Here is a 15,784-nt window from a genome sequence, read left to right as displayed (position 1 = left end):
GATGGGAACAGTGGGGGGAGGGGACCCAGTGGGAGGGGTGTGTGGGTGATGGACAGATGGGAACAGTGGGGGGAGGGGACCCAGTGGGAGGAGTGTGTGGGTGATGGACAGATGGGAACAGTGGGCGGAGGAGACCCAGTGGGAGGAGTGTGTGGGTGATGGACAGACGGGAACAGTGGGGGGAGGGGACCCAGTGGGAGGAGTGTGTGGGTGATGGACAGATGGGAACAGTGGGGGGAGGGGACCCAGTGGGAGGAGTGTGTGGGTGATGGACAGATGGGAACAGTGGGGGTCAGGACCCAGTGGGAGGAGTGTGTGGGTGATGGACAGGTGGGAACAGTGGGGGGAGGGACCCAGTGGGAGGAGTGTGTGGGTGATGGACAGATGGGAACAGTGGGGGGAGGGGACCCAGTGGGAGGAGTGTGTGGGTGATGGACAGATGGGAACAGTGGGGGGAGGGGACCCAGTGGGAGGAGAGTGTGGGTGATGGACAGATGGGAACAGTGGGGGGAGGGGACCCAGTGGGAGGAGTGTGTGGGTGATGGACAGATGGGAACAGTGGGGGGAGGGGACCCAGTGGGAGGAGAGTGTGGGTGATGGACAGATGGGAACAGTGGGGGGGAGGGGACCCAGTGGGAGGAGAGTGTGGGTGATGGACAGATGGGAACAGTGGGGGAGGGGACCCAGTGGGAGGAGTGTGTGGGCGATGGACAGAGGGGAACAGTGGGGGTCAGGACCCAGTGGGAGGAGTGTGTGGGTGATGGACAGATGGGAACAGTGGGGGGAGGGGACCCAGTGGGAGGAGTGTGTGGGTGATGGACAGATGGGAACAGTGGGGGGAGGGGACCCAGTAGGAGGGGTGTGTGGGTGATGGACAGATGGGAACAGTGGGGGGAAGGGGACCCAGTGGGAGGAGTGTGTGGGTGATAGACAGATGGGAACAGTGGGGGGAGGGGACCCAGTGGGAGGAGTGTGTGGGTGATGGACAGATGGGAACAGTGGGGGAGAGGTGACCCAGTGGGAGGAGTGTGTGGGTGATGGACAGATGGGAACAGTGGGGGGAGGGGACCCAGTGGGAGGAGAGTGTGGGTGATGGACAGATGGGAACAGTGGGAGGAGTGTGTGGGTGATGGACAGATGGAAACAGTGGGGGGAGGGGACCCAGTGGGAGGGGTTTGTGGGTGATGGACAGATGGGAACAGTGGGGGGAGGGGACCCAGTGGGAGGAGTGTGTGGGTGATGGACAGATGGGAACAGTGGGGGGAGGGGACCCAGTGGGAGGAGTGTGTGGGTGATGGACAGGTGGGAACAGTGGGGGGAGGGGACCCAGTGGGAGGAGTGTGTGGGTGATGGACAGATGGGAACAGTGAGGGGGAGACCCAGTGGGAGGAGTGTGTGAGGGAGGGGAGAGAGCCAGGTGATGGGAACTGGGGTGAGATTGGGAAGAACTGGGTAGATGAGCAGACTGTGTCAGTAGCATCTCAGCAAGTCAGGCAGCCTCCTCTCTAAAGAGGGTAAAACATACATTTAATGTTTCAGGCTAAGACCCTTCATCAGGAATGTGAGTGCTGATGGATGGTCTCAGCCTAAAATGTCAACAGTTTCTCAATGTTGCCTCCCTACTGAGTCCTCCAACATTTTCTGTGCATTGCTCAAGATTTCCAGCATCTGTAGAATCTCTAGTGTTTATGATCTGCAGCGTCTTGTGTCTCTAGGAAATGTTGAACTAAATTAATTCCTGCTGTATCCCACTGAGGTCAAAGTCCCACTGTGATCACTTGGATTGGCCACATCTTCACTGCACATTCCTTCTCTAATTTACTGTTTTTTAAATTTTAAATGATTAATCCCTTTGCTGAGTAGTGGAGCTTGTTTCTAATATTCAATCAAATTTGGTTTTGCTTCATGACTTTGCATCCTGTTATTCCCCATACAACCTTTCAGTGATGGTTTCCAATGAAGGGACTCAGTTTGAAATGATGGCTGTTTATTCCTCTCCATAGATGCTGCCTGACCTGCTGAGTTCTCCCAGCATTTTGTGTGTGTTGCTCAAGATTCCCAGCATCTGCAGAATCCCAAATTCAAATGGCTCAGTTTAATGTATAGAGTATACAACCTGAAATTCTTACTCTTCACAGACATCCATCAAACAAGAAACCCCAAAGAATGAATAATAGAAACATCAGAACCCTGAAGCCCCTCCTCCCCTCCACTCCCTGCCATGCAAACAATAGCAAAAGCCCCCCAAAAAGTCCTTGATCTGGGGTCCATCAAAAACTACTGTGCATAACCCAGTACTTTGGTATCTCAAACAAGAGAAAATCTGCAGATGCTGGAAATCCGAGCAACACACGCGAAATGCTGGAGGAACTCAGCAGGCCAGGCAGCATCTATTGAAAAGAATACAGTTGACATTTCAGGCCAAGACTTTTCATCAAGACTGGAGAAAAAAAAGATGAGGAGTTGAGAGTAAGAAGGTGGGTTGAAGGAAGGAAGAATCACAAGGTGATAGGTGAAACTTTGGGGTTAGTGGTGTATACAGCAGGGAAGTGGGTTGGTTAAAGAGATACAGGGCTGGAGAAGGGGAGTCTGATAGGAGAATTCACAAGACCATGGAAGAAGGAAAAGGGGGAGGAGCACCAGAGGGAGGTGATGGGCAGGTAAGGAGATAAGGTGAGAGAGGGAAATGGGGATGGGGAAGCTGGGTGTGGGGGAAATTATCAGAAGTTTGAGAAATCGGTGTTCGTGCCATCAGGTTGGAGGCTACCCAGACAGAGTATAAGGTGTTGCTCCTCCAGCCTCATCACAAGAGTAGAGGAGGCCTTGGACTGACATGCCGGAATGGGAATGGAAAGTAGGTGGCCGCTGGGAGATCCCGCTTTATCTGGCAGGTGGAGCATAAGCCAATCACCGTCTGAGTCTCCCCTTCTTAATCTGACTCCTCATCTGTTTTTCTCCTCAGTCCCTGCCCGAAATGTCGACTGTACTTTTTTCCACAGACAGGCACTCTCTCTCCATCGAGGGAGAGGGAGGTCATTCCTGGAGCAATAAGCGTGGAGACCAGCAACTGGCTGTTTCAATGTTACAATTTTGTGCTTATTATGGTGCTTTGTGTCGTTACAGTATGGAAGGAGGTGAACTCTTCAGCAGAATCCAGGACAGAGGAGATCAGGCGTTCACGGAGCGAGGTAAGCACTCGGCCTTCCTTCAGAACTGATGACGGGAATGCACTGCAGCAATCTCCCAGTCCCCTGCTAAAAGAGAAATCTCTCTCCTTGTGTTGCAGAGGCCTCTGAGATCATGAAGAGCATTGGGGAGGCTGTCCTGCACCTGCACTCGGTGAACATTGCTCATCGAGATGTGAAGGTAAGCAAACTGGAGAAGAAACAACGTGCAGGGAGAACTCAGAGGGTCAAGCAGTGTCTGTGGAGGGAAAAGAATTGCTGGTATATTTTTGTGTTGAGACCCTGCATCAAGGCTGAATTCTGGGTGGGTGGGAAGGAGGCAGGAACTGAGCTTGACTTGCTGCTGTTTAGTTGTTGGTTTGTTTGTTTGTTTACTTATTGAGGTACGGTGTAGAGTAGGCCTCTCCGGCTGCGCTGTCCAGCAAACCCTCGATTTAACCCTTGTCTAGTCACAGGACGATTTACCTACCAACCAGTACATCTTTGGACTGTGGGAGGAAACCGGAGTACCCAGAGGAAACCCATTTGGTCACGGGGTGAATGTACAAACTCCTCACAGGCAGTAGCAGGAAGTGAGCCCAGGTCGCTGGTATCCTCCTCCACAGATGCTGCTCGACCTGCTGAGTCGTTGTCTGAGCATAGGGGTTGCTGATCAGAGCGATGAAATGATTTGAGCTTTTTATCCCATCTTTCTTGCGTTTAATCTACTTTGTTTTTACACCCCTTCTGATGAGGCTCAGTGACACCACACTTGTCCACATTTGCCCCCTGTGCCTGCTCCTGCTACCTGGTGATACCCCTGCAGAAACATTTTGCTTTCTCCTCGCTTTTGCCTTTTCTTCCTAATTGTATAGCGTTAGTAATGTTTGGTTTCTTGAGTGTTGGCCAATAAGATTGTGAGGCACAGGAGCAGAATTCGGCTACTTGGCTTATCCATTGTCCCTCTCAACCCCATTCTCCAGCCTTTGCTGCCCTAACTATTCAAGAACCTATCAACCTCTGTTTTGACTATACCCAGTGCCGTCTGTGACAACGAATTCCACAGATTCACCACCGTCTGGCGAAAGAAATTCCACCTCATCTCTGTTCTGAAGGGGTGCCCTTGTACTCTGAGGCTCCGCCTTCTGTTCCAAGACTCCCCCACTATTGGAAACATCCTCTCCATGTTCACTGTCTAAGCCTTTCAATATTTGATCCTGCCTCATTCTCCCAAACTCCAGTGAGTACAAGCCCAGAGCCATCAAACGCTCATAATACATTAACCCTTTCATTTCTGGGATCATCTAAGTATGACTGAATTGACTTTTATTTCTTACGTCCTTCGCATACATGAAGAGTAAATATCTTTACATTACATCTCCATCTAAATGTGCAATGTGCAATCACAGTAATTTATAATAAATAGAACAGTCAATGTAATATAGATTACACTTAAATCAGCATGAATTCATCAGTCTGATGGCCTGGTGGAAGAAGCTGTCTCGGAGCCTGTTGTTCCTGGCTTTTATGATGTGGTACAGTTTCCCGGATGGTAGCAGCTGGAATAGATGGTGGTTGGGATGACTTGGGTCCCCAATGATCCTACAGGTCCTTTCTACACACCTGTCCTTGTAAATGCCCTGAATCATGGGAAGTTCACAACTACAGATACACTGGGCTGTCTGCACCACTCTCTGCAGATTCCTGCAATTAAGGGAGATACAGTTCCCATACCAGGCAGTGATGCAACCAGTCAGGATGCTCTCAATTGTGCTCCTGTAGAAAGTTCTTGGGGGAAAGAATTTGGGGGTCCATACCAAACTTCCTCAGCCATCTGAGGTGAAAGAGGCACTGTTGTGCCTTTTTCACCTCACAGCTGGTCTGTACAGACCACGTGAGGCCCTCGGTGATGTGGATGCCAAGGAACTTGAAGCTGCTTACCCTCTCAACCCCAGATCCATTAACATCAATGGGGGTTAGCCTGTCTCTATTCCTCCTGTAATCCTCAACCAGCTCCTTTGGTTTTGCAGGAGAGGTTGTTTTCTTGACACCACTGTATCAGAGAGATGACTTCTTTCCTGGAGGTCACCTTGTTATTGCTTGAGATAAGGCTAATCAATGTAATGTCTGACCATCCACTCTGGTTAAACCTGCCTACACATTCATGCTGATTTTTCTCTTTTGTCCATTAAATAATTCTCAATACATGCTGCAGTAGCACCTCTAATCTCCTGGGCCTAGATCTTGTATGTGGCAGCTTAGCAAATACATTGAACTATTTCAACCTGGAATTCAGTAAACCACAAGCAAAGTTGTTACCTGAGACTGCTGTCATTGCTCCCTGCCTGATAACTGACCACCTCAATCACTGGTTCGTATCTCTGCTAAAATCAGCTTTAGTAGCAAACCCTTCCGGTTTAACGTGGTGCGGGTGAAACACAGTGACGCCTTACTGGCAGCAATCAAAACTACTACATCCACAACATTTCTCATGCCCTCAGTTTTCTCTACAACTTCCGATTCCCTGGCCCTGACTGCCTCATCTTTGTACTGGATGTTCAGTTCCTATACAGTTCTACCTCCCCACCAGGAAGGCCTCAAAGCCCTTTGCTTCTTTCTTGACAAAAGAACCAACCAATCCCCCTCCTCTGTCTGGCAGAACTGGTCCTCACCCTGAACAATTTTTTCCTTGGACTCCTCCCACTTTCTCCAAACCCAAGGGTAGCCTTGGGTACTTGCATGGGCCCAAGTTATGTCAGCCTCTTCGTGGGCTATAGAGAACAATCTATGTTCGGAGCCTTCCCCGGTTATACTCCCCAGCTCTTCCTCCACTCCGTTTATGACTGCATTGGTGCCGCTTCATGCTCCCATGCTGAGCTTATCAACTTTACCTCTAACTTCCACCCAGCCCTTAAATTCACTTGGTCCATCTCTGACACCTCTCTTCCCTTTCCTGATCTCTCTGTTTCCATCTCTGGAGACAAACCGTCAACCCCCATCTTTCGTAAACCTCCGCTGACACTACCACCCCGCAGCCCCCCCAGTAAACGCCTACAAATATGCACATCACAAGGTTGTATACAGTATACATACTTTGATTTAAAATAAAATTAAGTTTGAATGTCGAGATAATATTCTTTCACTGTACTTTTTTCATTTTACACAGTAAGTGACTTCCAAGATCAATTTAGCCATTTAGTTCTTCATCTTAATATATTGCTTTTATTTTGAACTTTCACTGTTGAGCTAATTTTGTCCCAGATTATTGAACAGTTCCGAAACCCCCATGGAATGTGGAAATGTAATTTCTTTTCCTTTCGAAACTGACCTTGTGTTGCACATCACATTTGACTTTAAGCTGTGTCAAGTGATGCTGTGTTAGACATCATGTTGCAAGATTCCAGCAATTGTGAAACACTTTCGATTAACGGCCAGTTTCAGGGTCGCTTTCAAGGACTCTACAACTAGTGTTCTCAATAAAATTTATTTTTGTATTTGCACAGATCGTCTTTCTTTTGCACATTGTCTTCTCTCAGTCTTTGTATGCAATTTTAATCATTAATTCTGTTGCATTTCTGTGTTCTAGTGTGAATGCCCACAAGAAAATGAATCTCGGGGTAGTCTACAGTGACGTGTGTGTGTACTGTGCAGAAGTCTTTGGCACATATGTATAGCTAGGGTGCCTAAGGCATTTGCACAGTACTACATTTGTCAACATGGAGAGGAGAGGGAGTTTGTAAATCTGGTGGGAGCAAAGAAAGCTGGGAATGGTGAGGGTGGAGCACCGCGGGAGGGGTGTGGACAGGTGGCAGAGAAGGTGTGCAAGGGGCAGTGGGGATAGTGCTGGTGCAGACACACCCAGCCCTGAGAAACTAAGCAAGGTTATTTGATTCCAAACAATTGGTTTATTGATCATTACAGAATGTCTCTCTGGTGCTTCCCGCTCCCTCCTCTCTCCCTTCCCCTTTTCCCACAATGATTCCCCTCTCTCTGCCCCCTTCCCACTCTCAGTCCACAATAGAGACCCATATCAGAATCAGGTTTATCATCACTCACATCTGCAATGAAGTTTGTTTCTTTTTGTAGCCTCAGTACATTGCAATATATAAAATTCCTAACACGATAAAATCTGCAGATGTTGGAAATCTAAGGCAAAATCCAAGGAGGAACTCAGCAGGTCAGGCAGCATCTATAGAAACAGTCGGCATTTTGGTCCAAGACCCTTCCTCAGGACTGGAAAAAAAGATGTGAAGTCAAAGCAAGAGGTGAAAGGAGGGGAGAAAGAAGCACAAGGTGACCAGTGATAGGTGAAACCAGGAGAGGGGAGGGGTGAGGTAAAGAGCTGGGAAGTTGATTACTGGAGGAGATAACAGGGAATCCAATAGGAGAAGGTAGAAGATCAGGGATGAAAAGGAAGGAGAAGGAGCACAAGAGGGAGGTGATGGGCAGATAGCAAGATAGAAGAGGGAGGGAAACAGGAATGCAGAATGGTGAAGGGGTGGGGGAAAAGTACCAGAAGTTCGAGAAATCGATGTTCATGCCGTCAGTTGGAAGCTACCCAGAAGGAATATAAGGCTTTGCTTCTCCAACCCAAGTGTGGCCTCACCACGGCAGTAGAGGAGGACATGGACTGACTAAAATTATTACAGTACGGCACAAAAGTCTTAGGCGCCCTAGCTATCTATCTATCTATATATAAAATATGTGTGCCTAAGGCATTTTGCATGGTACTGCATATGTAGTTATATCTCTCTAGTATTGATTCCTTTTGAGAGTGTTTGCTGACAACAGAGGGGAAGAAAGAAAGGTTGAGAGTATTCCTTTATATTGTTGGAAGCTATTTAATGAAAAGTCATGAAACAGGGTCTTGATCCATAATGGTGATTTCTCCTTTGCCTCACAGATCCTGCTTGACCTGCTGAGCTCCTCGAGCAGCCTGTTATTTTTTGTTGGAAATGAAAATTCTGAATCATAAACTGCAAACCTTCTCTAAAATCTAATTCTGAGCTGACACTGAGTGGCCACTTTATTAGGTACACCTGTACCCCTGCTCGTTAATGTAAATATCTAATCAGCCAATCCTGTGGCAGCAGCTCAATGCATAGAAGCATGTAGACACGGTCAGGAGGTTCAGCTGTTTTTCAGACCAAGCATCAGAATGGGGAAGAAATATGATCTAATTGACTTTGACCATTGAATGATTATTGGTGCCAGACAGGGTGGTTTGAGTAACTGCTGACCCCCTGGGATTTTCATGCACAACAGTCTCCAGAGTTTACAGAGAATGGTGTGAAAACCAAACAAACATCCAGTGAGCAGCAGTTCTGTTGGCAGACATGCAGTATTAATGAGTGAGGTTGGGGGAGAACGGCCAGACTGGTTCAAGCTGACAGGAGGGCGACAGTAACTCAAATAACCACGTGTTATAACAGCGGCGTGCAGAAGAGAGTTAATCTGCAGAAAACGAGGCCCTTCAGCCCAACTCATCCATACTGACCAAGATGACCATCTGTGTTAATCCCATTTTCCTGCATTTGGGTCACATTCCCCTAAACCTTTCCCATCTCTGTACTTGTTTAAATGTCCCAAAAATTGCATCTGAGATCACCTTTTAACTCTTCTCCTTCTCACCTTAAACCTGTGCCCTCTAGTACTAGACTCTCCTTTCCTGGACAAAATGTCTGTGACAATATATCATATCTGTTACTAAGGGTTTTGTTGGAGAACAGGATCCAGCTTTCATACTCTTCTGGGTTCAAAGTTCAAAATAAAATTATTGTCAATATACATACATGTGGCCATATACTACCCTGACATTCATTTGCATCAACAACAAACTCCTCACAAAGACAGAGAAGCAAACAACATGCAAACTCTTATGACATAGAACTGGGGTCCCCAACCTTTGGTTTACAGACCCCTTGCTTGATCTTATTGCTCTATGGTTGGGAACCTCTGCTGCTAACTACTATGCTACTCTGCCACCCCTGGTAAATGCCTGTGAGGAAAAGAAGGCCTTCAGCCCATCGAGTATGTGCTGGCTCTCAGTCCAATCCCATAAATACTGTTATATTTCTTAATTTATTGAGATACAGTGCGGCCCTTTGAGCTGCCGCTGCTAGTAATCTCGCGATTGAACCCTAGCCTAATCATGGGCAACTTACAATGGTCAATTAACCTACCAACTGGTACATCTTTGGTCTTCAGAAGAAAACTGGAGCGTCTGGAGGAAACCCATAAGTCATGGGGAGAACGTACAAACTCCTTACAGGCAGTCGCAGGCATTGAACCCTGATCATCTGTGTTGTGCTACCCACTAAGCTACCATGCCACCCCGGTAAATGCCTGCAAGAAAATGAATCTCAAGGTAGTAGATGGTGAGATATACATACTTTGATAATAAACTTTTGAGAACATTGAAAGGATGTTCAGGGAGAAAGATGCCTCCATAAGTATTCCTAAATTGAGGGAAAAGTGGACACATTAATTATTATAATGGAGCAAGCGAGAATTAAGGCTTTCTTGTATATTACCTTTCACAGCTACAGCAGATCTGGAGGAAAATAGGAAAACTACAATTTGTACATTTAAAAATAGTGCACTTTTTTCAAATCAGCTCTGATCTGACCCTGCTGGTGGCTAGTTTACCTGAACTCGATTTCATTCGTTGCCCCCTCCACCTCTCTCACCTGCCACTGGCTGGGTTAGATCACAACATGTCCAGTGACCGACCACCTCTTTGTAACCAATTGGCAGACCGTGGTTTAGAGTGGCTGGGGAAGCTGATTTTTTCTAAGATTGCCCTTGGCTCTGGCCTCAATCGCGTCACAAGTGAAAGTGCTTTCTCTGAACTGTCCGAACGCCCACTTCTGGTTTTTTAACCTTCACCTACTCTGGGTTATGAACGGGCCTGTGGTGTGTCCTGATTGTGGTTAGCTTCATTCAGCAACATCAACAACTTGCAACAAGAGACTTGGATTTTAAACTATTTCCATGGTTAAATTAATTTTTTTTCTCTCGTTTCAGCCAGAGAATCTGTTGTACACCTCCAAACGACCCAACGCTGTACTAAAGCTAACAGATTTCGGCTTTGCCAAAGAAACTACTAGCTATAATTCACTAGCCACTCCTTGCTACACCCCTTATTATGTGGGTAAGTTTACCAGTCTGACTTCACCAGGCAAAACCTTGTAGTGAAACTTATGTGCAGCACAAGTTCACTTTTCGAAACTGTTTCAAAAGTCTTGTTGCAGTTAGTCATTCAAGCGTCTCGAGACTGGGTGAATTACTTGTCATGATTTGGAAAATACGTTTTTTTGTACATGTCACTAAGGGCAGAAACACTGTCACTGCTAAAATAAGCATATGGTTCTGTTATTCATCCAGTCAAATTCAACACAGGGGAAATCAGAGGGAGTTGATTTTGCAAAGGTCGAGCCTTTGTCTTCTGATGGGACAAGGAAAAATGATGATAGTGGAGTTACTGTTGTGTCATGTTTCTGTTGACGTTGACCCTAAGAACTTTGAACTTTAAAGTCCAATAGAGATGATGTTATTTCTAAAAGGAAGTGGAATCCAAGTTATACTCTCTTCATCACACCTCTTATTAGACCTTTGTGATGTACCGCTGATGATGTGCTTTGTGATGCGAGGGATGGTGTTCAGCTTGCTGCTCCGTGAGGTTTACTCGTCCTTGCGATGAACTGCAGCTGCGCCAAAAGGCTTCAGGTTCCTGGATCAGCTCCGGTGTTGACTGGCTTTGTGGCTGTGATCTCACTTTCAAGAACTTCAGTTCTGAATGTTACTTGCTTATTTTATTGTTTGCACGGTTTACTTTTCTTCTGCACTTTGGGGTTTTAACGGTCTTTTTTCATGGGTTCTATTGTGTTTTGTTGCTACTTGTAGAGAGACACATCTCATGGTTGGATATAGTATACGTACTTTGATAATAAATGTACTTTGAACTTTAAGCCTCCCAAGGTCAACAGTGTCGAGGAGGGAGGACTAGATGCACAAGGGTCATGTGAAATAAGACGCATATATTGCAATGGGCAGGTCATCAGAAATAAAAAGGACTGTTGAACACGATGAACTTAACAGTACTAACACAGAGCTGGTCATCTGAAAATAAACAGATTGGGATGAAACACATGATTGGTTAGCACGATAGTGTAGCAGTTAGCACAACACTTTACAACGCCAACAATTGGGGTTCAATTCCCACCGTTCTCTACAAGGAATTTGTGCATTTTTTCCGTGACCTAGTGAGTTTCCTCCAGGTGTTCTGGTTTCCAAAGATGTTACATGTATCCCATCTAACAGACCCTTGCCCACACATTTAATCTATCTGTATACCTCTGCAGATTCTCCGTATCCTCTGCACAATTTGCTTTTCCACTGGATTTAGTTTCATCAGCGAACTTAGATAGACTACACTCGTCCCCTCTTGCAGATCGTTAATGTTTATCATGATCAGTTGTGGGCCCAGCCCCAACACCTGCAGCACACTGTTCACCACTGATTACCAACCAGAGTAACACCCATGTATCCCAGTCGCTGCTTTGTATTAGTTACTACTCCTATATCCACGCTAATACATCACCCCGACCCCCAACTCTATGCATCCTTATCTTATGGATAAGGTCTTTTATGCAGCACCTTATCAAATGCCTTCTGGAAATCCAAGTAAATAATGTCCATCTGTTCCCCTCTATCTACTATGCTCATTGGATAGATGGATAGATTATGAATGTAAACAGAGGGATAATGTTGAAAGGGCAAATACATGAGGTGAGGAGAGTTGAGTTGGTTAAGGAGAACCAATGTGGTCAATATGATCAAAGATGTTATTTAAGATGGGTCTAGGTCCTCCAAAGAGTTCTGGTTGATGGAGTTGCCCATGTGTTATTTGGGATAGTGATGAAGTCCTTTGAAATGAGGAAATGAGATTTCTGAAATATGTGGTGGATCCTTTGAAACTGCTTGTTAGTCATGGCTGGACTTAGTTATAAATGTCATGATGAATCACACTGAATGTACAATGAAACTTCGAGTGCAGTGACTACGTGTTGTGCAAGTTAAAGATCATTCTTTAGGAGGAGAGCAAATTTGAACCTAGGATCCCTGACTGGATGAAGACAAATTATAGGGCAGTGATAAGCAGGTTGGATGGAATAATGGAATATAATGGAAAATAGAGGTTAGGCATATGCTTCACAGAATTTGATTAAAATAAAAGAAGAATGTAGGGAATCTTTAGGAAATTTCTTTATTTATTTAGAGAAGTACACTGCCCAGCACTGTTTAACACTAGCTTCATCAGAGAGCAATTTACAATGACCAATTAACCAACTAATATTTTGGACTGTGGGAAGAAACCAGAGCACCTGGAGGAAAGCCAGGCATTCATGGTAAGAAGTTGTAGACTCCTTACAAATGGTGCTGGAATTGAACTCCGAGCTCTGACACCCTGAGCTGTAATAGAGCGGCGTTAACTGTGAGCCCTAATGGAGGAAAGCTCAAAATGATTTTAAGAAGCTCAAGGAAGATTGGTGGAGAATTCTCTGTCAGTTTCAGTGAAGTGAACCGTGGAGAGGGGCCAGTAGAGTTTCTCCAACACTGGAGATTGCAGAAACATTGGGTTGGGCAGCATTTGTGGAAAGAGAAGCAGAACTATCACTTCAGGTCAAAGACCCTTTGTTTGAATTAGGAAAGAGATGAAAGGAATTGTTTTGAAGTTGCAGAGGATGTGGGAGGGGTAGATTGGGCAAAGGGAATCAGTCCAATAGGATTAGCTTGGAGATCCCCGAGTTTACATAGTCTGATCCATCCATAGGTTAAAGAGAGCTGTTAGAGCAATAGATTCTGTTAGAGATAGATTCTGCAGGTGCAGGAAATCTTGGGCAACACATACAAAATGCTGGAGGGGCTTGGCAGGTGAGGCAGCATCTTTGGAAGGGAATAATGGTCGTCGTTCTGGGCCAAGGCTCTTCAGGACAGACAGTCTGGTGGATGGATGGGATTTGCAGATGATGGAAATTTTGAGCAACGTGCACAACTCTGGAGGAACTCAGTAGGAGAGGCAACACTTATGGAGGGAAATAAACACTCGATGTTTCAGACCAGGACCCTTCAGGGTGGATGGTTAGGGAGAGAGATATAGGTAGTACTGCTATCCCACATTCCTGTAACCCAAGTTCAATCCTGACCTCTACTGTATAGAGAGTCTGCAGGCCTGTATTCTATAAGACCTTGGAGCAGAATTGGGTCATTTAAATCATCAGCTCGTCTATTTGATCATGGCTGCTCAATTCCTCTCACAACCCTATTATCCTGCCTTCTTCCCATAACCTTTCACAACCTGTCTTAACAAGAATCTATCAGCTCTGTTTTAAATACACTCCATGATTTGGCCTCTGCAGCTGCCTCTGGCAATGAATTCCACAGATCCACCACCCTCGGGCTAAAGAAAGTCCTCCTCATCTCTGTTCTAAATGGACATCCCTCTATTCTGATGCTAGACTCCCAAACTATTGGAAACAGCCTCTCTGCATCCACTCCATCCAGACCTTACAATATTCGATAGGTTTCAATGAGAACCCCTTCATTCTTTTAAATTCCAGTGGGTACAGGTCTAGAGTCATTAAACATTCCTCATATGATAGGCCTTTTAATGTGTTTGGTCTCGATTAGTTACTTTCAATGAGGGCAGGGGTCCCAACCTCTTTTTTTATGCCATTAAGCAAGGGGTCTTTGGACCCAGGGTTGCGAACCCCTGGTTGGGAGTCTTGCTGGCCAATTGGCTCAGGAGAGAGAGAACCTTCTGGAGTTGATATTCATTTTAGTGTTTGATGGGTGTGTCCTTTTGGGGAACCTCTGGCAAGATACAACATTGTTTAATGCTATTTTTGTACACAAGTGCAAAGCAGAACAAAATAATTGTTACTCCGTTTCCAAGTCAGCACCAGAAGTACAAAATAAGGAAGAACACAAAAATTTTAAAAACTATAAATAGCTTTTATACAGTGCTGCAATGCTTTGAGAGGTTGGTCATGACTAGACAGAACTCCTGCCTCAGCAAGGACCTGGACCCATTGCATTTTGCCTATCGCCACAATAGGTCCACAGCAGACGGAATTTCAATGGCTCTCCACACAGCTTTAGACCACCTGGACAACACAAACACCTACGTCAGGATGTTGTTCATTGACTATAACTCAACATTTAATACCATCGTTCCCACAACCCGGATTGAGAAGTTGCAGAACCTGGGTCTCTGTACCTCCCTCTGCAATTGGATCCTTGACTTCCTAACCAGAAGACCACAGTCTGTGTGGATTGGTGATAATATATCCTCCTCGCTGATGATCAACACTGGTGCACCTCAGGGGTGTGTCTTTGGCCCTCTGCTCTACTCTCTATAAACACACGACTGTGTGGCCAGGCATAGCTCAAATACCATCTATAAATTTGCTGATGATACAACCATTGTTGGTAGAATCTCAGGTGGTGACGAGAGGGTGTACACGAGTGAGATATGCCAACTAGTGGAGTGGTGTCGCAGCAACAACCCAGCACTCAACATCAGTAAGACGAAAGAGCTGATTGTGGGAGGGCAAGACGAAGGAGCACGTACCAATCCTCATAGAGGGATCAGAAGTGGAGAGAGTGAGCAGTTTCAAGTGACACGCACAACACGCTGGAGGAACTCAGCAGGTCAGGCAGCACCCATGGGCCGAGACCCTTCGTCAGAACTGAAGAGGGAGGGGGCAGGGGCCCTATAAAGAAGGTGGGGGGAGGGTGGGAAGGAAAAGGCTGGTAGGTGCCAGGTGAAAAACCAGTAAGGGGAAAGTGTGTGTTGTGCGCGTTGCTTCGACACCCAGCATCTGCAAAATATTTTGTGTTTACGAGCAGTTTCAAGTTCCTGGGTGTCAAGATCTCGGAGGATCTAACCTGGTCCCAACATATCAATGCAGTTATAAAGAAGGGAAGACAGCATCTATGCTTCATTAAGAGTTTGAAGGGATTTGGTATGCCAACAAATACACACAAAAACCTCTCTAGATGTACTGTGAAGAGCATTCTGACAGGCTGCATCACTCTCTGGTATGGGGGGAGGGCTACTGCACAGGACCAAAAGAAGCTGCTGAGGGTTGTAAATTTAGTCAGCTCCATCTTGGATACTAACCTACAAAGTACCCAAGACACCTTCAAAGAGCGGTGTCTCAAAAAGGCAGTGTCCATTATTAAGGGCCCCCAGCACCCAGGGCATGCCCTATTCTCACTATTACAAACAGGTCGCAGGTACAGAAGCCTGAAGGCACACACTCAGCAATTCAGGACCAGCTTCTTCCCCTCTGCCACCCGATTCCTAAATAGACATTGAACCCTTGGACACTACCTCACTTTTTTAATATATAGTGTTTCTGTTTTTCCACACTATTTTGAATCTATTCAATATACATATACTGTAACTGATATATTTATTTATTATTATTTTATTTTGTTTTTTTCTTCTATATTATGTATTGTATTAAACTGCTGCTGCTAAGTTAACAAATTTCATGTCACATGCCGGTGATAATAAACCTGATTCTGATTGGTTGGATGTCCATAATCCG

The 15,784-nt window shown here is 45.9% G+C and overlaps 1 protein-coding gene across 2 annotated transcripts in view; it reads left to right on the top strand.

The window, feature by feature from the left end:
• The window catches only part of LOC132380972 (MAP kinase-activated protein kinase 2), a 196,335-nt gene that overhangs the window by 152,674 nt on the left and 27,877 nt on the right, over positions 1-15,784 (top strand). For both annotated transcript variants that reach the window (XM_059950012.1, XM_059950011.1), the window contains exons 3-5: positions 3,124-3,188; positions 3,287-3,366; positions 10,191-10,317. In XM_059950012.1, the coding sequence (XP_059805995.1) occupies positions 3,124-3,188; positions 3,287-3,366; positions 10,191-10,317 (272 nt within the window). The remainder of the gene's footprint in view (positions 1-3,123; positions 3,189-3,286; positions 3,367-10,190; positions 10,318-15,784) is intronic.

Source organism: Hypanus sabinus, chromosome 25, assembly GCF_030144855.1.
Source record: "Hypanus sabinus isolate sHypSab1 chromosome 25, sHypSab1.hap1, whole genome shotgun sequence".
NCBI classification, from domain to species: Eukaryota; Metazoa; Chordata; class Chondrichthyes; order Myliobatiformes; family Dasyatidae; genus Hypanus; species Hypanus sabinus.
This window is presented reverse-complemented; position numbering and strand designations above follow the sequence as displayed.